The sequence below is a fragment of the Myripristis murdjan genome, chromosome 4 (assembly GCF_902150065.1).
Source record: "Myripristis murdjan chromosome 4, fMyrMur1.1, whole genome shotgun sequence".
Lineage (NCBI taxonomy): Eukaryota > Metazoa > Chordata > Actinopteri > Holocentriformes > Holocentridae > Myripristis > Myripristis murdjan.
Genome location: NC_043983.1, coordinates 32,303,751 through 32,327,211, shown reverse-complemented (window position 1 = coordinate 32,327,211; position 23,461 = coordinate 32,303,751). Strand labels below are relative to the sequence as shown.

Sequence of the window (23,461 nt, the reverse complement as noted above, 5' to 3'; positions counted from 1 at the left end):
AGGCAGACGTTTTGGCACATGGCCTTTTTTTTTTCCTGACACAGAGAACAGTGTGTGTGTGTGTGTGTGTGTGTGTGTGTGTGTGTGTGTGTGTGTGCTTCACTGGAAAGAGAACAAAGTGTCCTGATAATGGCACAGGAGGCCCAAAGTCTTCAGTTTGTGTGTGTGTGAGGTAAAGAAGGAAGACGCTGCCCCCTGCTGGCACAAAACTGTCGAGCACATGAACGAGACTAATCAGCAAGTTACTGGAGCATCACACACACACACACACACACACACACACACACATCTGAATACAACACATCCATGATGCTTCATTTCTGTTTGCCTGTGATGCCGCGACAGAGATCTGGATCTGGATCTGGATCCGGAGTTTCTCCTGGACTTTGACACATCTCGGCTGAAACTCACATCTTCACCCCTTTCTGACTTTTTGGACTTTTAATTTGAAAGCTAAAATCTGATCAAACCATCATCATAACTCCATGTGATCTGATGCCACTTGTATCACTTATATCACATTTATAGAAAATGCACATCCTTTTTTATATGTCTTATTTTCTTTTCTATTTCTTATCATTTCATTGATGCTTATAATATTTTCTTCTCTTTAAAATCTGAGCAGCTGCGACTGGCCCAGCGTTCCCTCGGTAACAATCAAGAATTTTTCTGATCCTGATTCAGATTTCTTGTTTTAGTTCCTACATTTCTTTCATTTTCCTCAGTGTAGATCTGCAAACTGTTTTCAATATTATGTATAATTATAATGCTGTTATTTATGTTTTTATGTATTTGTTTAAGGAAGAATAGCTGAGCCCTACAAAATCAGATGACAGAAACCCTATAAATCTGAATCACATTAATTAATACTAGACAACTTTCTATTTCAATGCAGAATAAATTTGACACTGGGACTGATCTCCTCCTTAAATGCGGTTTAATTTTCATTTTCATTTGAATGACAGCTGCATTCACAAACCATAGAAATGTGTGATCAATATTGTTGTTACTAGTTTCTGCACATATATTAAAAATAATAATAATCACAATCATGTACTTGATATGATGTATTTATTGTACTACTGATTTTGCAGAAGAAGCTGTTCTGTGCTGCAGGTTGGAGTGTAAACTAACCAACAGGATGTGGAGCAGCGAGAGCCACAACATTAAAATACTTCTTACAGGTGAATGCAGCAAGAATTGACTCTCTGAGGGGAACCAGTCTTTTACTTTTCATGTTTAAACTATTTCCTGCTGATCATTCTACACTTTTACAGCTGTAACAGTTTGAATGTAGTCCTTTTCCATCATGACAGCGACAGGGTTTGTCTGATTTACTGTAAAAACTGGACCACTGGGAAACCATCACCATCTGAACATCCTGACATCAGACATCATGGCTGTTAGGTTTACTGACAGTTTTACAATTTTTTCATTATTATTTTACAAATTGACATTAATCACATATGGTTACGTCACATCACATTCACAAAAACACAAAGCAACTCGTGTGTCCAAAAGTTAACAAAGGAAACTTGGACGTGGCCATTAAATTAATATAGCTTTAATTTTTCATTTTAAACAAAAGGTTATGGAACAGCTTCTTCATGTTGTTTTTGAATTAAAAAAAAAAAAAAAAAGAATAACTAATTTGTTTCTTTCACCCTTAATTTGATTTAATTTGATTTGATTTGATTTAAGTTGATTTGATTTGATTTGATTTGATTTGTTAAGTTGATTTGATGTGTTCATTTCATAGGGACAGAGCACATTAATGAACATCAGTGTAAAATACAAAATGTGAACCTGCCACAGTCAGCAGGGATGCTAATTTACATCTGTAGTGACTCACCAGGTGACAAAAACACAAACAATAGAGGTAACAATAAATAAACAATAAACAACAAATACAAAAACACAGATACACAAATAGAAAGGGACACAGTGCATGATACATCTGTTTGGTTAAAAGTGGCATCAGTTCTGGTTTGTTTGGAGCCACTGAGGCACCCTTGACTTCAACACATCAATTCACACTGTAATGGGATTATAATCCAGGATGTCATGCAGGGTAAATGGCATGTTACAGTTTACCACCGACTGGCCAAATAGCAACCTAATTTAAAAAAAGGTAACTGTAGTTTGGCAAGTTGAAATTCTAAAATATGTTTGAAGGAGGAAATAAAACTTTTCTTTCTCAGATTGCAGACAAAAATAGACAAAAAAAAAAAAAAAAAAAAACGCGCTTCGCAGCCACCGCTCTCCACAGGTGTTGACCCTCGCGCTTGCCGTAGTGTTGTGCAACATTTAGCGCGAGTTTTAACCTCCTGTCGGTGAAACGCCGAGAACCTGCAGCGGCCAGCGAACAGACGTTTGGCTCGGACTTCTCCTCTGACATGGTGATTATTACATGAGGCAGCTGCGAAATAAGAGTTTGGACCAAAGCGAACGTTTGGTGAATTAGCAAACCAACAAAACATGAAGGCATTTGCTCCGTAACTGAAGCGGAGCTGCTAGCAGGCTAACGTTAGCACCGCTGGAAACACAGTGAGCGCAGGAACCTCGGCGGATAACTCACACCGGAAACACACGAATATGGTATTTATTCTACTCATATTATATCAAAATAACACAAACTGAAAATGACAGGGTTGTGCGGGTTGCCGTGTTGATATTCAGTGTGTTTTTCTGTGTGAAATGTCGCTCCCAGAGGAGGAGTCTGGCTCCGAGTCAGGTCGCCAAGCGGAAGCAAGCCGGAGACTCTGATGAAGACGAGCGGACCGTGACAGATGTAAGGTTTGCAGTGTGGAATAAAAGTTATATACATTATTAATAATATATATGTGCAGTTATATTGACTTTTACACAGTCTGTGGTTGAATACAGAGCTGTGCCTGCCTGTTGAATAACCTGACTCCTTCCTCTCCGGTTGAACTCCATTCAAAAAATTGGCAATTTAAGATTGTTTTTGCTCATTGGTAAATATACACATCTGGTGGACAAAGATTTTACTCTCTTCTGAAACAGGAACAACTGCTCTTCAATTCGGCTTCATTTTACAGTTGGTAGTAGCTAGTTATTTTAATAAAAATTCACAAGTTTTTCCTCTAGTAGTTTTCTTCCAGCGTCCAAAACAAACCGCGGAGGATGGTGGTGAGCAGTGTGAAGCACCTCTTAAACTTACAGTTTTAATCAAATGAGTGTTGGGTCAAAGCACCATCCACAGACTTTTCCTAATTAGTAAAAGGCTTATGCCACTTATGTATGCTTTGCCTGTCACCAAGGCAACCATAAACTGACAGAATTTTGCATGGAGTATGGCATAGCACTGTTCTGTATGTGGCAGTGTTTAGAGCCTTACACTACTCACAAAAAGCTAGGGATATTTGGCTTTTGGGTGAAATTTATGGAAAATGTAAAATGTTCACGCTACAGTGATATTATATCATGAAAGTAGGGCATTTAAGTAGAAGCATACACTGGTGATTTCCTCATCTCAAACAATTTCTTGAAACAAAAGCCAACAACAGTGGTGGATATACCACAACAAAAAATGTCAGTGTCAATAACTTGTCATGTGCCCTTGAGCATCAATTACAGCTTGACACCGACGTCTCATGCTGTTCACAAGTCGACTTATTGTCTGCTGAGGCATGGCATCCCACTCTTCTTGAAGGGCGGCCCTCAGGACATTGAGGTTCTGGGGTACAGAGCTCCGAGCCTCTACACGGCGACTCAGCTGATCCCATAGGTTTTCTATGGGATTCAGGTCTGAGAAAGTGCAGGCCACTCCATTTGAGGTACCCCAGTCTCCAGCAGCCGTTCCCTAATGATACGACCTCGATGAGCTGGAGCATCAAACACCTGATGTGAATTTTGCCGTTAAGCTCCTTGTTAGAGAACAGCAACTTGTGCAAAAAGTACTGAAACACTGAACAGTTGGACATGTGCATTCAAAAGTTTACAGAAGGTCACATTAAGTTCACCTGTAAAGGTTATAATGCATTTTAGGTTCATCCTGAAATTTCACCCGAAAGCCGAATATCCCTAACTTTTTGCGAGTAGTGTATGTGTGGCATCGGTTTGTGAGACTGACAGAGATCTGAGTGAATATCAGTGAGTGTTGATGAGAGCAGGTGTGAATTGAATTGCATGATAAATAACTGCAACTGTCTTAATATCCTGGGATCAATGAAGTATTTGTGATTTTTTTTTATGACATTTTTTTGAAGGGCAAAAGGAGGAGAAGTCACAATGAAATCAGAGAGAGCCATATTTCCCCCTTCAGAAAGCCTCTGACACAGCTGACCAACCGGCCCTCGTGTATGGATGGTGACAAGCATGTGAGTGTTATTATTGCAGAGTCACTGCATGTTTGAATATAAAAGTTAGAATGGTTGCAATATTTGGCAGTGAGTTTGCTCATATATGTATTTTTTAAACCTTTATGCAGGAGGCTTTTATTCGAAGCATCCTCTCCAGGCCTTTTAAAGTCCCAATTCCAAATTACACAGGTAACATTTACCTTGTGACTGATACTTCTCCTTTAAGTCTACAGTAAATGTAGGAATGACATCATTTGCTGACTTTATGTTCTACTTTGCAGGCGCACTGGGAATCAGGGCGCTCGGCCTAAAACGTGCAGGAGTGAGGCGAGCGCTTCACGACCCGTTTGCAGAGGATGCCTTGGTGCTTTACGAACCTCCAGCTCTGAGCACGCACGACCTGATCAAAGCTGACAAGTGAGTTCAAAACACTGGGCTGAGCTGACCTGGCTGTCTGCGAAATCATCTTTTAATCATCTTTTAATCATCTCTGGTGAAAAACAATTGATAGTTGAAGCTGCATTAGGGGAGATTGTTTATAGTGTTTGCTTTTTACTGCCCGACTTTCTGCCTGCACGTGTAGCCAGCACCAAGTTAAAGGCGAATCTGCTCATTCTGTTGCATTTCTACACTGCTCTCTAGTGGCGTGCATCTGTGGTTTAACATCAGTTCAATTCACAATTCACTAGTTGCTGATTTGATTTGAGAAGGATTTTCCTTTTTGTGTAAATCTCAGGTTTAAGTTAAGTTGAGTTCAGTATGTAGAGCCAAAAGTTTATATCCATTAACAAATATGCAATAATCCAAGGCTATTGTTTTTCTTAATTTTGAGAAAGATCAGACAACAGAATTACTTAAACTTTTTTTTTAAGTTAGTTGGCAAAGAAGTTGAAGCTTTTTTGAAATGAATGAATGAAAGGAGTTGAACCATTTTATCTTGATTCGAGCCAAAGTCGGAGCGATTCATTCAGTTTCTTTGGTTTAGCAAAGGGATTTAGTTGAATCTGCAAAATTATAATCAATGCATCGTTGCGAGCCAGCTCTCCTCTGTTGCAGCCTCAGTTTGTGTTCCAGTCTAATAAGATGGGTGTGTTTTTCCAGTGCAGCTTTAATCAGAAACCTGATGCGGTGGTAAATGTGTTTTCTTATTGTCTGTGTTGTTTTCTTGTCCAGGGACAAAGTGCCGGTCCATGTTGTAGTGGATCCAGTCTTGGGGAAAGTGCTCAGACCCCATCAGAGAGAGGTAAAACTTGAACATGTCTGTCTTGTCGAGATACGTGTTCCTCCAGAGGCAGCTCCTTTATTTATTTATTTATTTTTCTTGAGGGGGTGAAGTTCCTGTGGGACTGCGTGACGGGACGACGCATCTCCGACTCGTACGGCTGCATCATGGCAGACGAGATGGGACTGGGCAAAACGCTGCAGTGCATCACCCTCATGTGGACGCTGCTGCGGCAGAGCCCCGACGCCAAGCCGGAGATCGACAAGGTCATCGTGGTGTCGCCGTCCAGTCTGGTCCGCAACTGGTACAACGAAGTGGGAAAGTGGCTGGGCGGACGAGTCACGCCGGTCGCCATCGACGGCGGGTCAAAGGAAGACATAGACAGAAAGCTGGGTAGCTGCTTCCTCTTTCTGTCTCACTTTGCACCATGAGCAGGAAAAATGCCCCCTCAGAAACTCGTACAGTTTGATTTCCAGGCCCTTAAAAATCTTAAAATGTCTTAAATACATCAACAGTCGTCATCGTATCTGGCTCACAAATATCAGCTGCATGAAGAATATGCTTTGGTAGTGCAGCTGCCAGCCCCTGTTCCCTACCATTCATGTTTGAAAATGTGAGAAACTGCAGAGACAATGCAGAGTTCATCTGGTAGCTGCTTTGCATTACATAAAATAATACTTTAAAAAAACACAAGGGAGGTGTGCAGGCCGTAGCAGCGACATTCAAACTCAAACCAAGGAAATGATGTAAAACAGCAGCATGTTTCCCTCACAGCAGTTTGTAAAAGACATTTAAAAAATATTCAAAGAAGGAGTGTTTCTAAGGTCATGGTATTCTGCAGCCTGTGTGCTCCCTGGGGACATTTAAAAGAATCTGATCAGTAGATACAGTTCAGCAGTTGCTTGTATGAAAGGATAAAAGGCTTGAGCTACAAGCAGCAAGTTTACTTAATGATGCCTTGGTGATCAAGAGCTGCATGTGTGTTTTTCTCCTCTGGAAGAGAGTATAGATTCATATAAAAAAAAACAAAAAAAAACAGTTCAGGGTTCATTTTCTCTAGAAATAGATGGATGATTTAAAAAATCCCAATGTTTCTGCCCACTCGTTTACCTGGCATAATTTCTTTGCTCCCAGTGAGTTTCATGTCTCAGTACGGCCTCAGGGTGCCCACCCCCATACTGATCATCTCCTACGAGACGTTTCGGCTGCACGCTGACGTTCTGCACAAGGGGAAGGTCGGACTCGTCATCTGTGATGAGGTAAGGCCACTATAAGCTCTTTATTTGACTTTCTCCACTCACTTTTTTCCACTGACACACTTTTTGTATCAAATGAAACCACATGACCTAAAGATTCTCTTTGTACAGAGCGTGTCATGGTCGGTTGTGGGCAAGTTTGGCTAAAGTTTAGCAAGGGGCAGCCACGGCTCTCCCCTTTGCAGACACGCCCACTTTCTGCTAATCCCATGCAGTTTGGGCCACAAAGCCTGCAGTCCACATGTGTTCTTGTGGCCTGTTGTAAAATGGTGTGTGTGTGCAGACTGGGGCCTAAACAGTCTTGGAGCTGCATCAGTTGGCTTTGACTGGAAAGCTGAGACTCTGGTGGATTCAATGAGCCACATTTGATTCCTGTGTGATGATGTTGGCCCCCATAGCAGCCATTTCACTGTAACAGGACCATTTTTGCACTGTATAAAATGACCTATAGTGACCTCTAGCATAATCACGGTCTCATGAAACTTAACAAAATCAAACTCAAAAAACAAAAATTGCAATTAAATGTAAAATTGAATTACTTGTAGAATCACACCCACTTATCATGTCATCCTAGCTTTATTAAGGAGTGTGTCTGTGTGTGTGTGTCTGTGTGTGTGTGTCTGTGTGTGTGTGTGTGTGTGTGTGTTGCAGGGCCATCGGCTGAAGAACTCTGACAACCAGACGTACCAGGCGCTGAACGCCATGAGCGCCCAGAGGAGAGTGCTGATTTCAGGCACGCCCATCCAGAACGACCTGCTGGAGTATTTCAGCCTGGTTCACTTTGTCAACGCCGGGATCCTCGGTGAGCAGCCACAAACAAAAACACACACGTGGAACATATCTCTGTTATATTTCTACACTTTTTTCCCCTCTCTCCTTTCTGTTGTGTCATCACTTTTTTTGTTTTTGTTTGTGTTGTTTTTGTCTCCGCGTTGCCAGGCACAGCCCAGGAGTTTAAGAAGAAGTTTGAGCTTCCCATCTTGAAGGGCCGAGACGCAGACGCCAGCGACAAAGACAGACAGGCGGGAGAGGAGAAGCTGAAGGAGCTGATCAGCATCGTCAACAGGTCAGACAGCAGCAGACGAGCAGGACGTGTCAATCAGCACGTTTTTTCTCAGAGTCGTGGTTTGTTTTTGTTCTTTAAACCTTTAAACCTCAATTTCATATTGAGATTGTTTTCCATTCACCCGTTTGTTTCCTGTTTCCTGTCTTTTTCCTGTCTGTACCATCATCTAGGGCTGGGTGATATGGGCAAAAATGAATGTCACAGTATTTTTGACTGAATTCTTTGATGTTGATGAGGATATTGTAAAGATGACTACTGGTGCTTTCAGGAAATGTTTGCACACCGAGGTTTCTGATAAACAGTCATCAGTAAAGTGGATATGATGAGCAGCCAAGTCGAGGCAAATAACAGAACAGCTACAACAGAGAACTGTGTCCCTTTAGTGTAACGCAGCCTTTTAAACCAGGAACAGACAACACTTATATCACTATATCACCATATCCAGTCTTATAAAACGATTTTTCATTGATATACTGCATCCAGCTTTCCAGCAAATTAAAATACTGACCAGTAAAGGCATCTTCTGTGTTTTTGTCAGGTGTTTGATAAGGAGAACATCAGATATCCTCTCCAAGTATCTGCCTGTGAAAATCGAGCAGGTCGTCTGCTGCAGGTAACCACCCCGCCCCCCCACCCCCTTTGGTTTCTGATGAAAAGTCTAATACCAAAACAAAGAATTTCTACTTTTTTTTTACTTTCTAAATGATCACTACATTTAATATTTCTGTAACTGAGTGTTTGAGGATATGTTTGTGGTGGTCTCCTGCAGGCTGACTCCCCTGCAGGCGGAGCTCTACAAGCGCTTCCTGCGGCAGGCCAAGCCCGTCGAGGCGCTGAAGGGAGACAAGATCAGCGTGTCGTCTCTGTCCTCCATCACATCGCTGAAGAAACTGTGCAACCGTAAGAGTCAAACCCAACCCGCCGTGTCCAAACGTTACGTCTCGCTGTCAGACGGCAGCTTGGAGCCGCTCTCACAGCGACGCGGTCACACTGACTGAATATTTATCAGTTTGCAAGAAACCTAACAGTTTTTGAATGTGTGTTTTACATCTGCTGAAAACTGCTCAAATTAAAACCGCACCTTCACAGAATTTTCAAAATCCTGATTTCTTTAAACTGATTAAATGCCGAGTTGTCGGTTCAGAAGCACAGCTGGACTATCCAGATGCATGTTGGGAAACGTCTGTCCTGAATCTGTGTTTGTGTTTCAGACCCGGCGCTCATCTATGACAAGTGTGTGGAGGGGGAGGAGGGCTTCGAGGGGGCGCTGGATCTCTTCCCTTCAGGCTACAACACTAAAGCTGTGGAGCCTCAGCTCTCCGGTAAGAACAAACATCATCATCATCATCAACATCATCATCATCCTCCTCCTCAGCGGTTTGACTTTTAGGAGAGTGTCCTGAGCTGATCAGATCAGCTTTGAGCATGAAGGTGAACTTTTCAGGAAAGGAGTCGGCACTGAGTTTTCCTTCCATCCCCCCCATTTATGGCTTTTTCAATCTTTTTGTTTGTTTGTTTGTTTTTGTTTTCTTGCCCAGTGTGAAGGTTCAGGTCAGAGGGCTCGCTTTGTTTTCTATTAACAGTGAGACGGTGAAATAGTGATTAAACCTGAACTTGTAATATTGTGAGCCAGGCGTCAGTGGTGATGCAGAGGAGCGTAACTCTGACGAGGAAACACAGCTGGCCTCACCTTTTTCTAACATCCAAGCTCCATCCTCCAAATAAGCAAAATGTCCCGCTGCAGCAGGGTCTAGGTATTAGTTGTTGTTTTTTTTGTTTTTTTTTTTAAAATCCAAGCTGCTACCAAGAAACCAGGATTTAAAAACTAGATCGCCAAAGCTCCCTCCTGGAACATACAGTTATGACGGGTAAAAAATGTTCCATCAAGATGAAACTTTATCAAACTTTTGCACATCATCTTACGTAAATATACCAGAAGATCTAAAACTCTGACTTTGTTAATTGTTTTTATGAGTGATGAGTTACACTGAAGTTAAACTGTGTTCCAGGGAAGATGCTGGTTCTCGACTACATCCTGGCCATGACAAGAACCACGACCAGCGACAAGGTGGTGCTCGTCTCCAACTACACACAGACCCTGGATCTGTTTGAGAAGCTGTGCCGATCTCGCAGGTGACTAAGGGCTCGGTGGTGGGACTGGATTTGAAGTTTTGTCTGTGTGTGTGTGTGATGTATCGGTGTGATTACGGCGAACAACAACGGCGCTCCCGGTTTGTTGCAGTTACCTCTACGTTCGACTGGACGGCACCATGTCGATCAAGAAGAGGGCCAAGATCGTGGAGAGATTCAACAGTCCGTCTGTGAGCTGCAGCTTCTGTTTTAAATCATCTTTCAAATTCAACGGATATCGGACGGCATCTAACTTCTCGTGTTTGTCAGAACCCAGAGTTCATCTTCATGCTGAGCAGCAAGGCGGGAGGATGCGGCCTGAACCTGATCGGAGCCAATCGCCTGGTGATGTTTGATCCCGACTGGAACCCGGCCAACGACGAGCAGGCGATGGCCCGCGTGTGGAGAGACGGGCAGAAGAAGACCTGCTACATCTACAGGCTGCTCTCAGTGAGTCACACACACCAGCCCAACCCCAACCCTGCGTTTGAACACACACACACACACACACACACTGTCTACTAGCTGTTCCCTCACACTGAGAGCACAAGACGTGCAGCTGAGCTTGTGTGTGAACAGAGCAGACACACACAGAGCGAGTGTGTGTGTGTGTGTGTGTGTGTGTGTGTGTGTGTGTGTGTGTGTGTGTGTGTGTGTCCTGCCTGCTGCACACTCCGTCACACTTCAGTGAAGATGCAAATATATTCACAGACTCAAACTTCCTGGATCAATAACTCATAAGTGAAGCGTTGCCTCCTTCCTAGGTAGATGAGCTACAACTTAATTTTCACCAAAATGATCTTCCAAGCTCAACAGTCAACACTGCTGTCAGCTGTGTGTGCAGGCAGGTGTGTGTACAGGCACGTGTGTGTGCAGGCAGGTGTGTGTACAGGCGGCTGCGTGTGCACCGTCTAAAAAGTGCAACACCAAAAACAGATGCTAGCAAAATATTTATTTACTTCATTCTTATCCTGTGAGGTGTCCCAAAAACCCCAGGCAGGTGCCACCTCTTGCCCTTCCTGTAGGTGTGAATGTGTGTGTCCTGCTGTGAGCTCTGTGTGTGTGTGTGTGTGTGTGTGTGTGTGTGTGTGTGTGTGTGTGTGTGAGAAACTCCACCTGCAGTCCAGAGCTCATTCAGTTCATGTGTGAAAACAGTGTAAATGACAAAATCAAGGCCAAGTGAGACTGTGACCAGTTTAGTCGCGCTTTAAAACACCGACTCCTCCAAACTATTTTAGAGAATATAAGATCCTCAAAAGGTCGAATGCACCGCTGTTTTCTGTCTTAGGATACGTGTTTTTTTGTGAACATGAAGCAGCTGCCTGCTTCGTGTTTGATGGATGTGTGTGTGTGTGTGTGTGTGTGTGTGTGTGTTCAGACAGGGACGATAGAGGAGAAGATCCTGCAGCGGCAGGCCCATAAGAAAGCTCTGAGCAGCTGTGTGGTGGACGAGGAGCAGGACGTGGAGCGACACTTCTCTCTGGGGGAACTGCGGGAGCTCTTCTCTCTGAACGAGGAGACCGCCAGCGACACACACGACAAGTAAAACACACGACTGGTTTTAGCAGTCTGCCAGCTCTTTATGCAGTGAACAGCACAGAAATGCACAGATGTATATGCCCGTCCTTTCACAGTTTACAAAATACTGAAAAATGAGCCTAATGTTTACCTTTATGTTGCACAGTGACATTTTATCTTAAAGGAATATTCCAATGATCTGGGCAAAATCCCCTTTTCTGGATGTACCCAGACTGAGATGTTTGATACCATTTTCACCTCTGTATGGTTCATTTTTCCACTTTGACTGCATCAGGCTAATGACTCCCATAGACTTGAAGTCTTTGTGCTAAGCTAACACAAAATGCTACCCATAGGAAGTGAACATGGAGCATTCCTTTAATGACATAAACATCAGAGTTCTGCAGAACGGACTGAAGTTTGAGTTGAGGTTTTGAATGCTGATATCAATATATTATTGGTTTGCTCAGTATCATTATTTGTCAGGAAAAAGCCTCTGAAAATAGAGGTAAAAGTAAAGTGTGCACAGAAAGTATCTAAGAAGTCTTCTGTCTTCCTGTTGCCAGGTTTCGCTGTCGGCGGTGTGTTAACGGCAGGGAGGTCCGGCCTCCTGCGGACGACGCCGACTGCACCAGTGACCTTTCACAGTGGCACCACTGCGCCGACAAGAAGGGCCTGAGGGATGCGGTGCTCAAAGCATCATGGGATGCGGCCGTCTCCTTTGTTTTCCACCAGCGCTCTCACGAGGATCAGAAGGGTGTTTTATAGCAGACCCTCCACCTGCTGTCCGTGTAAATACTGACTTATTTATTGCTTCTTACATCTGCATTTTTCTGTTCCTTATTTTACATAAAAGAGAAAACAATAAAGAATTGTGAGCGACTCACTTAATGATCCCACTTTTACTAGCACCAGTGGAAAAAAGTGCTCAAAAACATGAACTAATGTCTTCATGAAGGCAGCTTCACTTCCACCACAGGTCCAGGTACAAACTCCATTAACGGGCAAAAGAGCACAGTTCAGTTGAAAATTTCAACACGTTCACATGTTGCTGACGTGGTCTGCCATCGGGTCCGTCAACGTCCACTCGTTCACCAGGAAGTCGCAGACAAGGCGGAGGCGGCTCAGCGCCGTGCACCACAGCTCGGGGTCCCGGTCCGACGGGTTCCTCCGCAGGTCGAGGGTCACTCTCTGCGGCGGGCGGTTCTTCTCCAGCAGCCAAGTGAAGTGCAGCAGGTCAGCGGGCTGGATGAAGTTGGAGCTGGACAGGAGAGACAGGCAGACGTCACTGGTGTGACCCTGTGTGTGTCGAGTGCAGCAGGAGAATACACTCCACTTCCTCCAAGCCGTCTGTCTGACTTTTCATATCTGATTTGTTGGCCTGTATGGATGCAGTATTGAGGCTCTAAGAGTGTACAGATGTGTATAAAAGTATCAGTGAAAATTAAAAACTTCACTTCAGTCCTCGTCTGAACAAAACTGGCTCTTTATCCTGAGCATTTATCAGGTCACAGGCACGACAAAAACAGCAGGTTTACTGCTGAACAAAAACCAGTTTCTCTTAAACACTCTTTGCTATCTTTCTTTTTCTGTTTTCACTGAATACGAGTGCTTATTTATAGTCAGAATTTGTTCAAAATTAAACAGTTATGGCAATATATTGATGTTTAAAAAAATGTTCCATAGAGGTTTTCAGACGTTTCATCTTCTGGACCCTGAGTTGGCTTTAACTCAGTTGTGGACCCCCACTTGAAGTGATGTTGTTCTTTAGGTCCCTTTATATCAAGTATTATTTTGGTTTATGTTCACATGCCTGTTGGAAGCTTTTAAGCGATAGTTGTTTTTTTTTTTTCAGGTTTCAAAGGTTTAATCTGTTCAGATGTCACTCATCAATACTGAAATTAAACCAGAAAAAAAAGAAAATGTTGTAAAAACTTCTTGTGAATTAAAACTGTGGTGAAGTGAACTATTCCTCATGTTGCTGCGGATCCTCTGAAACCTGCTGGGCCAGTCAAGCACACAGTGAGTCAGCAGGGGGCGCTGTAAGACTTGCCTGATGTCCAGTTTGGTCAGCTGGCTGGGCGCCGGTCCTGTGAAGAGCTCAGACAGGACAGCGACGCTCTCGGCTGTGAGGGAAGCAGACATTTCAGTTCACACCAACAGTCCTGCACAAAATAATAAATCACACAGACAAATAAATAAAATAAATTGTTGAATTCTGTCATCATCCTTGTTGCTCTCGGCAACAGATTTGAGTGCTGGGGGAAGGAGAGCTCTGATGTCATGGCAACAGTTTACCCTGACACGAGGCCCAGTATCCAATCAGAGTATTGATTAGGCTTCAACTTGCAACTTATAATTAGTTCATGGCCTAAAGCAAAAACAAATTTGGAGCATGAGCAGTCGTCCAGGAGGGAACGTGATCATAGAATCCAGAGAAGTATTTGAACTTTGAGCCCTGTTGTTTTAACTGGTGATTAATGCATCAGTTAAAGGTCAACTATGTAAAGCCGAGGGTTAACTCAAGGAAAGAACTTCAACTTTCATCATTTAAAGTCAAAAATTAAAGCCATTAAAGTCTCCAGATTTAATAAAGATATGATCAGGGAAAAGGGGGACAATCTCACAATTTGTGATGCTGTAATCTGACAGAAAATTTGGGTGATTAATCACTGGGGACAAATATTTGCAATTGCCTAATTGATTGATACGAAGCTTCCCTGGTGACACTGGTGGGAAAAATTACTTCTTCGCCATGACTTCAGCATCATGTAGGAATGAAACGCTTAACGTGGTCAGCAAAGGCGCGGCGTGGCCCAAGTGGGTGGAGTCGGATGAGAAAAGCTATAATTTCAGCTTTGATTCAGCTCAATACAGCTTCACCTCTATTGTGGTGATTTTTTTAAAAGAAAAAAACAAAAACAAACGAGAGAAAACTAATTAATAATCACTAAATCAATTTAAATTTCCCAGCTGTTGCTATAATCGCTGGCTGATCTATACTTAAGCTATAGTCGTTTGATCTTGGAGGAGAATCCATTTTAACTTAAAACAGCCTGTTCCCACATCTAGAGACAGCATGTGGAGGCAGCAGATTGTCTAATAAACGCAGGCCTGCACAGAAGAGTCAAGGTGCTGAGCAGACCACAGTCACTACCTTGTGGCTGCACATCACTCGCTCGTGGTCACGCCATAATCTAATTTTTCCAACCAGTGTACCAGGGGGGGCTCTGCAGGTTGGTGGAGGAGCCGGCGTCTTACCGAGGCGGTTCTGAGCGAGGCTGAACGAGCGGAGAGACGACGACCTCTTCACTGAGTCGACCAGCTGCTGCAGACACGACGCCTTGCTGCTGCACTTCTCCAGGAGCCGGCAGTCCCTCAACCACAACTCTGAGAGACAGGAGGGAGCCGCATCAGTCATTTTAAAACAAACAAACACACACACACACACACACACACACACACACACACACACACACACACACACACGTTTCCTGTAGCGCTGAACAGTGACTGCAGAGCTCTGTGGTGGAGGGGCCGGCAGTCTTCTGTTAAAATGGAAGAAATTCTCTTGGCTCTGCTTTAAAGGTGGAACGAGCTGGATTCTCCTAAAAATCAGTGTACAGCAGGTCATTTACACACTGCTACCAAAATAATCCCCCCAGCCATCACTTGTGAGCCACTAGCAGTGTGTGTTGCAGTGTGTGTGTGTCTGCAGAGCCCCTGCCCTCTGCCTGGATTTTTTATAGGAAGCTGCAAAAATCACACACACAGTAAAAAGGAAATTTGTTGAGGCGAAACGCCAAGCGGTCAAAGTTCGTTCCACAACAAGAGTGAATCTGGGGCTGACCCTCACCCACGGGTGAGCACTGAGGGAGAGGAGGAGGATGAAGAGCGACGTGCTGTTGGCCTGTTTTCTGTTGGACAGGTAGGTGCCAGTAGCTCTTTTTTTCTAGGATGGCGACGTAAGGCTTTCATTTAATTCTGTAATCCTAGGAAACCGGTGGTCAGCTTAGACCGGGAGGAGGGGTCGACCTTGAACGCTGTGTTTACAGACTGCAGCTGATGAGTCCCACTCATTCTGCCTGCAGGAACACGGTGATGACGTCCCTGGGTTTGTGTGCGCTTCGTTTGTACCTTCCAGCGTGCAGGAGCTCAGCAGAGTCTGGATCTGTGGGAGACAGTCGGCCAGCTGGACGTCCTCCAGGCTCAGCCTCTTCAGGCGCTGATTGGACACTGAAAGACAAACGCATTTCATTTACTGGCAGTTCAAAGAGCATCTGCCTCACACACCAACATGACCGGGTTCCCACAGCTCATGGAAACTCATGGAATTTTGAAAAAGGCTGTTGCATACACAGAAAATCAGGGAATTTAATAAATTATTAGGCAAAACATGGATTATGGACATATGTCAGCCACAAAAAAAATTACAATAACCACTTATTGACCAAATACATTTATTTTTCCTCTAAAGAAGACCAAAACAAACAAACAAACAAACAAAAACACACACACACACACACACACACACACACAACTGTATAGTTCTTGGAAATTCATTTAAGTCATGGAAGTTGGGGTATTTTACGTCAGCATGGGAGCCGTAACAGTAAAAGTTCTCTACATCAGAATCAGGACAAAATGCAGCTTTACATTATTTCCTCTTCATGGCTGGAAGCAACAAAAAACGTTTTTCTCAACAATGATGTTTTTTTCCCAGTGACGCCACTGGAGGCGAGGTGCACCACTGGTGGTTAACAACATGTTTGTTTATTATTGCTAACACTTTGCTTTTAAAAGGTCCTTCTACATTAAGCACAAAATATTACATGTGCATCATAATTGCATTATCATAGCATATTATTAGTATCAGTCATTATGAACATTACCTGAAACGCAGGTGAGCAGCTCCCGGTGCGAGCGGCCAATAGGAAGTCTGATCCCTGAGATGTGAAGTGACTTGAGCGACGGACAGCGTCTCAACCCGACGAGGACGCTGCAGAGACTCATGGTGACCTGAGGGACTCTGACGGACAGCTCCTCCAGAGGCAGATCTGACGGACAAACAGCATCAAACACATCAGATGCAGGTTCCACGTTTCAAACTGCGGAGCGCTGCAGCGTTCAGACCAAACAAGGACATCCTGCAGCAGATCTGATCCTGTCACTAGGAATTTCAGTGCTGGTTTTCATTCTATGCTGATGGTGAGGTTGTTTGCTGACGATGTTGAGCAGCAGTGTGTTTACATGGTGCAAACAAAATGCAAATTCAGCTTTGTCATGTTGGAATGTGGAATTGCACATCCAAGGAAAATCATGAACTGGGTTAGCATCATCTGTTGGTTCCTATCACAACACAGTCGCCCATTTCACCAAGTGGTGCACGGACAACCATCTCCAAATCAACGTCAATAAAACAAAGGAACAACTGTTCAGTCCCACCTCACCCCAGCACCCCACCATCATAAACACCCAAACAGTGGAGACAGTGGACACATTCAAATATCTGGGAATAACTCTGGACAATAAACTCACTTTTGATCAGCACACCACGGACATTCAAAAAAGAAGCCAACAAAGACTGTCAGCCATCCGCAAACTCAAAGGACTATATGTCGCACCCCACCTCCTGTTGTTACTTTACCAGAGCATCATTCAACCCATCCTCCTGTACTGTTCCACATGTTTCTTCACCATGCTCTCTGTCACCAATCGGGCCAAACTCACACGCATCACAAACACAGCTGCCAAAATCATTGGTCTCCCCACACCCAACCTCACAGAACTAAACAATAAGTCCATCTCCCGCCTAGCAAACACTATAGCACAGGACATTTCCCACCCACTGCACCAATTCATCACCCCACTACCCTCAGGGCGCAGGTACAGGACAATTAAGTTCAGGAGGGCTCGCCTCGGAAGAAGCTTAATCCCCGCAGCCATAGCTGCCCTGAACAGCAAGCCACGCTGATATGTCTGTCCACCACTGCTGTTGCTATTTATGCAATGTCAGGAATGTATTGTCATGTTGGTATTGTTATATGGTATTGTTTTTGTTGTTGTACGTTTGTGACGTGAAATTCTCTTGTCATGTACAGTCAGTGAAGACGAATTTCCCCTCGGGGACCAATAAATCAAATCAATCAATCATATGGATTTTAATGCAGCAACGGTACAAGTTCTATTTGCAAGCTACTGCTACGTCTTCAGATTTTGTTTTGACATCCATTTCAAATTATCCAATCACAAGTGGACAGCCAAGACCGCTCGCTGGTCCCAGCTGGCAGGAACCTGCAACCAAAGCTGACAGCTGACTCGATTTGTGATCAGCCTCAAATCCATCTGAATCTTTAAATCCTCTTTCCGTTATTCCAACCCCCTCACTGCCCCTTCTTCCTCCTCATTTCTACACTCCACGCAGTCACTGTCTTCCCAGTATCGCCCACCTGTCCTAATCCTAATCCTCATCCCAGACACATGAACAAATCTGTTGTGTCCAATGAACCGGGAAGACGCCGCCATTTCACTGCAAAAAAAAAAAAACTTTATTCAAATTTGTTTTTCACGGCCGACAGTCTGGTCTGCTGAATGTTCCTTCCCTCCACAAAGGGATGAGGCAGTTTTTAAAGCTGCCAAGACACTACAAACGCTTTGTGGCTCAATGCATCACTGAGCACCTCCGGACGTGACCAGCTCATCGGACCGTGTCCACACCTGGACTCAGAGCTGCTCCCTCGTGATTGGATCACCAAAAACAGATGTGAACTGAATCGAATGGCCATTGAGGTGTACTGTGAGAAGCCGGTTCAAGTTCATGGCTTTCACTGATAGAAACAAGTCGACAACACACACACACACAGACACACACACACACACACACACACACACACACACACACACACACACACACACACACACACACACACATTTTCTTAAAGGCAGGCTATGTAGTTTCAAATTGGGTCGGTTATGATTCACCCTATCATAAGCCAAAATATAACAGCATTTCACACCATTGTTTGTGTTTTTGTGTACATTTGACATGAAAACCCCTGTATAGACCATATACACACAGAGGTATTACACTGTTAAATTACTGGAAAGTCCTACAGTTATAAGTTATTGCACAGTTAAATTTAACTATTTCACTGTGCAATAACAAAACTTTTATATTAATTATAATTTAACTTACTTAATAACCAATTTTTTTTACATATGCTCAGTCTCTCGTGTGTGTCTACAACTAGAATGAATGCACATAGTTACACATGATTTCTTTTTTTTTATTATTTCTAATGCATATCTTATTTCTTTTTATACTTCCAATGAATACACTTATGCTTATAATATATTCTTTTCCTGAAAATTTGATCCCCTCAGGGATCAACAAAGTATTTCTGATTCTGATCCTGATGTTGAAAACATTCAGTTCTAGACAGGCTTTTAACAGTGTGACATGAAGTCTGTGGGTACATCAGTCTGGGCATGAAGCTGAGGGCTCTTATCTTCCTCAGCCTCATCCTCAACATCAGCAGACAAAGTGGTGCGCCCTCCTATTTCAAACAGCATGGTCTGCCTGGAACGTCCCACCCAGCAGCGTCTGTCTCAGTACTCTCTGTCTCCTCGTGAAATGTGACTTCACTTCAGTTTGACGTCTGTACCTGTTGAAGTGGCCGCCTCGGCGACGAAGCTCTGCTCTGATGCAGGATGCAGCGGCATGGGAAGGACCTCCAGCGTCAGCGAGCGCAGGCCGCTGCTCCTGTGCAGCAGCATCTCGATGGTGCGAGCGTGAGGCAGGACGCCGACGTTCAGGTGAGTCAGGGACGAGTCGGGCTGCTGGTACAGCTGCTGCAGGGACAGCACCAGGTTCAGCACCTCCGTGTTGTTGAAGGTCGCTGCACAGAAACAACACATCACCGTCTGAGCAGAGCAGCACCAGCACGCTGACCGGTGGTGTCACGCCAACGCTGATAAGCTGAATTATACAATTTATAAAACATAATCCATAAGGCTGAACCAAGTCTGACGGTCTCTGCCACATGGAAATTACACTAAAATTATACATACATACATTATAAGCATACATCTATTCTATATATACATATTCTATTCTATAGATATTTTGCAGGTAGATTTCTTTATACAGAGCATCTCTGCAAAAGATTCAAGGTGAAAGGTCTATAAATATTCTATAGATATTTTAGTATATTTTATTTTTTATTACTTTGACCGTATGCAAAGGTTTTCCTTATATTCTTTTTATTGAGCTACTTTATTCTGTTACTTGTTGTGTTTTATTTTTCTACAGATATATTTCTCTCCTGGTGTTGAGAGGTATATTTTGTGTAGCTGACCACAGTCCCCCCCACCCTTATATGTCAGGAGAAAATAAAAATGAATGTCTGCACTAACTTTTTTTTTTTTTTGAATAATCCTGCTAGAATTATGAATGCAAGAAAAGGTAGTTGGGGAGTTTACAGCCTACATCATTTATTCATAAAAAACTGGAAAGACATCCACAAAGGAAACACCTGTGCCTCCTGTCTCCTCTCTCCTCCAGATGCATTTTGGGAATTGAGACATCCTTAAAGTTGGTTTCTGAGTCAAGGAGGAAGGACGGAGCAGAGCGGAAATGAGGAGGCACAAAATAGAGAAATGAAAAAAGCCCCATGTCTCTGCTAGAAATGCGCATTACTCAGGAAAATTAATCTTAAAAACTTACCACAGCTTTGCAGACTCAGAGAGCGAAGGCACGACCACGAGGGCAGGAAGGATGCGAGCATGCTGAGGACGCCCGGGCCGCACTCCCTGATCTGCAGCGACTCAAGGCGACTCCGAGGACAAGAGGCCACCGAGCGTCTCAGGTTCTCAAAACAAGCCTGAGGGTCTGCGGGGGGCGCTGGTGTTCCTGATCGGTCCGTTTCTTCAGACAGAGGTTCCAGTTTTAGAGACTTGCACGGCGTGCTGTAGTCGTCGTCAGTGTCAGGACTCGGTGTCTCAGGTCCTGGTGGAGTGCCGGCCTCGCCCGCCGTCGTGGCGGAGTCTGAGATCCAGCACGCCTCTCTGCCCTGGCTCTGCTTCGGCTGATAGAGAGACCCCCTCCCCCGAAGAACCCACAACAAGAAATCAAGGTCTTGATCATACACGATAAGTTCTTTAGGTTCTCCGTGGTCCAGCAGGCGGTGCAGGACAAACATGGCGCACTGGGAGTCACTCTTCAGCAGGTCGATGTGCTGCTTCACCGTGACACATCGGACGCTCTCCTCCAGGACGAGCAAGAGAGGCCTCTGCTCGGCCGTCAGACTCTGCAGAAAGCGGGAGGGCCGCAGACAGAAACGCCTGACGTGTTTGGCCACGGCCAGCAGGAGGGAGCCGATGCTCATGTTGGAGATGTATCTGGCAACGCACCTGTGGTTGATGCCGTAGAAAATAAATTGAAAGAACGAGTCGATGGCTTCTTGTTTGCACTCTTCTTCCGTGCGTATGTTCCGCACCTGAAAGACGATGCAGAAAAAAAAATCATATTTAATATTTGGTACATGAGAGACTGTGAGTCATGATGTAAATAAGTCAGGACACCTACACTGTAATGTCCCTTAATGTCTCGCAGGATCGTCACCCAGGCAGAGTGGGTAGATATTCCTGAAACCAAAGAAACACACATAAATAATCACAGTAGATGCTTTATGAACTGGCTGTGCTCACGCTGTACCAAACAAAAAAACTCAACCTCCAGGTCTTACCTTTGAGCTTCAGGGCTGGCTGCAGCTGGGCCAGGTGGACGATGTTCAGGTGAGGTAAGAGATCCTTTAAGAGCAACACCGGGAGCTCTGAGTCAGAGGACACAAGTTAGACAGGCTGACATATAAAAGACATTTCAATTTAGGAGAACATTTTCCTGTTTTAGAGCGCACCCCGAAGGCACCACCACTCTCACTGCTAAACCTTGGATAAAACACAGGGGAAAAGGTGATCTATGAAGTGCTGCTGACCTCATGCTGTGCTCAAAAACCTAACGGAAATGATACTGCATACTTACAAAACCAGCTAAAATAAAATCAAACTATACAGAAAGTGTGTTTGGCGTTGCTGTTGGTCAGTTTGATCAGAAGTGTGTGTGAGTTTGTGTTGGTGCTGATGTTTATTGAGACTGGGACGTCGACATGACTGGGAGTCACCTGCCTTCACAAAGTCAATACCTATTCTGACAAACACAGACCAGATTAGAATTATAAAACAATAATAAAAACTCATGCTGAAACTAATATAAACTCAAGTAAAACTAAACATTTTTGAACAATGAAATGAGAAAACCACCTCTGAAAAACCGAACTGAAGCCAAACTCAGCTGAATGCAAAAATTAAAAACGAAGTAAAAATAATAATTAACAAAACTAATGAGAAAATACAAAACTATGATAACTCTGGCGTGGTGCCGGTCTGTTTTCACGCGGCTCTGGCTCTACAGTACAGGTGGGTTTAGGGCAGGGGTCACCAACCCAGTCCTCAAGATCGCCCTCCCTGCGTTCCAATACCCATACTACCATACTATTTAGTAGGGAAAAAAAGAATTAGCATGCATATTTCATACTAAACTGCATACTTTTTAAGGGCAGCTGCAGTACATACTAAAAGTAAAAAGTATAAGTATGCGATTTGGAACGCAGGGTATGTCCTGCAGGTTTTGGTTTCAGCTCTGCTCTTTCACACCTGATCCATTTAAGGGCTTCATGCTGATTGGTTGAGGCAGATCTACCTGAACAGGGCATGAAGGAAGATGCATGGGCCTTAATTGGGTCAGGTGTGCAAGAGCAGAGCTGAAACCAAAACCTGCGGGACAGGGTGCCCTTGAGGACCGAGTTGGTGACCCCTGGTTTAAGGTGCACACCTGTACGTGTGTCCACTGCGGCCCCCCAGGGGGCAGCAACGAGCGCAGGTCCGCCTTTGCGCTCTGGAAAAAGCCTGTAGAACAAGAGCCGCTTGAAAACAAACCAGCACAGGTCGGGGTAAAAGTGAGTTTTTATACTGGATTTGCAGAGTTTTCTAACATCGGGTTTATGTCAGGAAACAGAAAAGTGCTTGAGGATGTAGGAAATGTTGTCAGTTTGGTGAATTTCGATCGGGAAACTGCCGCTAAGCTGGATCATTAATATTTTATATGGAGCTACACACACAAACACACACACATTACAGCCCACTCTCTCTCATTTCCAGGGTTTTTCACAGTTTTTTGCCTTTAAGAACAGTGGAATGGCCGTCTTAAGCTTTACAAACCACAAACAGAGAGCACCGCTGACAAGAGGAGGTGTGTTTTCTGAAGAAGCGGCTGATTGCCTAGCAACCGCGGCGGTTAGCTTACCGAGGACAGCCTTCATGTCCAGAGCAGCGAAGCTCCGGCCGACGGCTCGGAGACAAATCAGCTTCAGGCCTTTTTTCAGAGACGTTTTGGCGTCGGTCCTCGCCGCTCGACGCAGGACCTCCTCCGCGAAATATTCATGCATGTTTGGGTGAGACATTCACCTCAGCCCGCCGCGGCTCCGGCGGCTAACACACCTGTGCTAACGGACGCTTCTTCTTCTTCTCCACCGCTCCGCTCACCGGCGGCTGGCGAACCCGCTCAGTGGCGCTTTACCGCCACCAGCAGGCCTGAGTGAGCACTGCAGCAGTAAAGTCACTTGATTTCATTTCTGTCTCTCAGAAGCATGGGCAGTTAGGTAAAAAATAAGGAAATGAGCAGAACTGTGTTTACAGTTGTTATACTTATATACTTAAAGTTAAATTACAAGAAAATTACCACAAGATTACCACAAATTGAACATAAAACAACAAAAATACCATACCATACCAAAAATTCAATACCATACTTATGTGCAATAACCTGTGTTTCAATACCATACTTATGTGCAATAACCTGTGCAATAATCCATATTCAATACCATAC

The 23,461-nt window shown here is 44.2% G+C and overlaps 2 protein-coding genes across 3 annotated transcripts; one reads left to right on the top strand and one right to left on the bottom strand.

The window, feature by feature from the left end:
• The first annotated feature begins 2,299 nt into the window (after positions 1–2,299).
• rad54l (RAD54 like) lies at positions 2,300–12,788 on the top strand. The gene is made up of 18 exons (XM_030049927.1): positions 2,300–2,598; positions 2,711–2,791; positions 4,233–4,343; positions 4,454–4,514; positions 4,607–4,742; positions 5,499–5,568; positions 5,652–5,940; positions 6,682–6,806; positions 7,455–7,605; positions 7,743–7,869; positions 8,408–8,482; positions 8,639–8,769; positions 9,081–9,191; positions 9,879–10,002; positions 10,112–10,190; positions 10,270–10,449; positions 11,378–11,541; positions 12,084–12,788. The coding sequence occupies exons 1-18, from the start codon at positions 2,596–2,598 to the stop codon at positions 12,283–12,285; spliced, it is 2,220 nt and encodes a 739-aa protein (XP_029905787.1). The 5' UTR covers positions 2,300–2,595; the 3' UTR covers positions 12,286–12,788.
• On the bottom strand, positions 11,873–23,130 carry lrrc41 (leucine rich repeat containing 41). 2 transcript variants are annotated; one of them, XM_030049928.1, is made up of 10 exons: positions 22,880–23,129; positions 21,264–21,350; positions 21,104–21,162; positions 20,243–21,014; positions 19,182–19,415; positions 16,410–16,574; positions 15,655–15,753; positions 14,779–14,907; positions 13,571–13,643; positions 11,873–12,778 (listed from the first exon to the last, which is right to left on the bottom strand). In XM_030049928.1, the coding sequence occupies exons 1-10, from the start codon at positions 23,034–23,036 to the stop codon at positions 12,559–12,561; spliced, it is 1,995 nt and encodes a 664-aa protein (XP_029905788.1). In that variant the 5' UTR covers positions 23,037–23,129; the 3' UTR covers positions 11,873–12,558. The 2 variants fall into 2 exon arrangements, 1 of the variants encoding a protein (XP_029905788.1); XR_003928156.1 differs by having other exon boundaries at positions 12,761–12,778; positions 13,571–13,682; positions 22,880–23,130.
• Between the last annotated feature and the right edge of the window lie 331 nt (positions 23,131–23,461).

What these genes read in the sequence shown, in the direction of transcription:
- rad54l (XM_030049927.1), top strand. An exon ending in TGTCAACGCCGGGATCCTCG is followed by an intron (nt 7,606 to 7,742) that starts GTGAGCAGCCAC and finishes CCGCGTTGCCAG; the next exon opens with GCACAGCCCAGGAGTTTAAG. An exon ending in GCCAGCGACACACACGACAA is followed by an intron (nt 11,542 to 12,083) that starts GTAAAACACACG and finishes TCCTGTTGCCAG; the next exon opens with GTTTCGCTGTCGGCGGTGTG.
- lrrc41 (XM_030049928.1), bottom strand. Translation starts at nt 23,036, where the DNA reads ATGTCTCACCCAAACATGCATGAATATTTCGCGGAGGAGGTCCTGCGT. An exon ending in CGAGGCGGCCACTTCAACAG is followed by an intron (nt 16,575 to 19,181) that starts GTACAGACGTCA and finishes TTTGTCCGTCAG; the next exon opens with ATCTGCCTCTGGAGGAGCTG. An exon ending in CCTCGCTCAGAACCGCCTCG is followed by an intron (nt 13,644 to 14,778) that starts GTAAGACGCCGG and finishes CTTCCCTCACAG; the next exon opens with CCGAGAGCGTCGCTGTCCTG.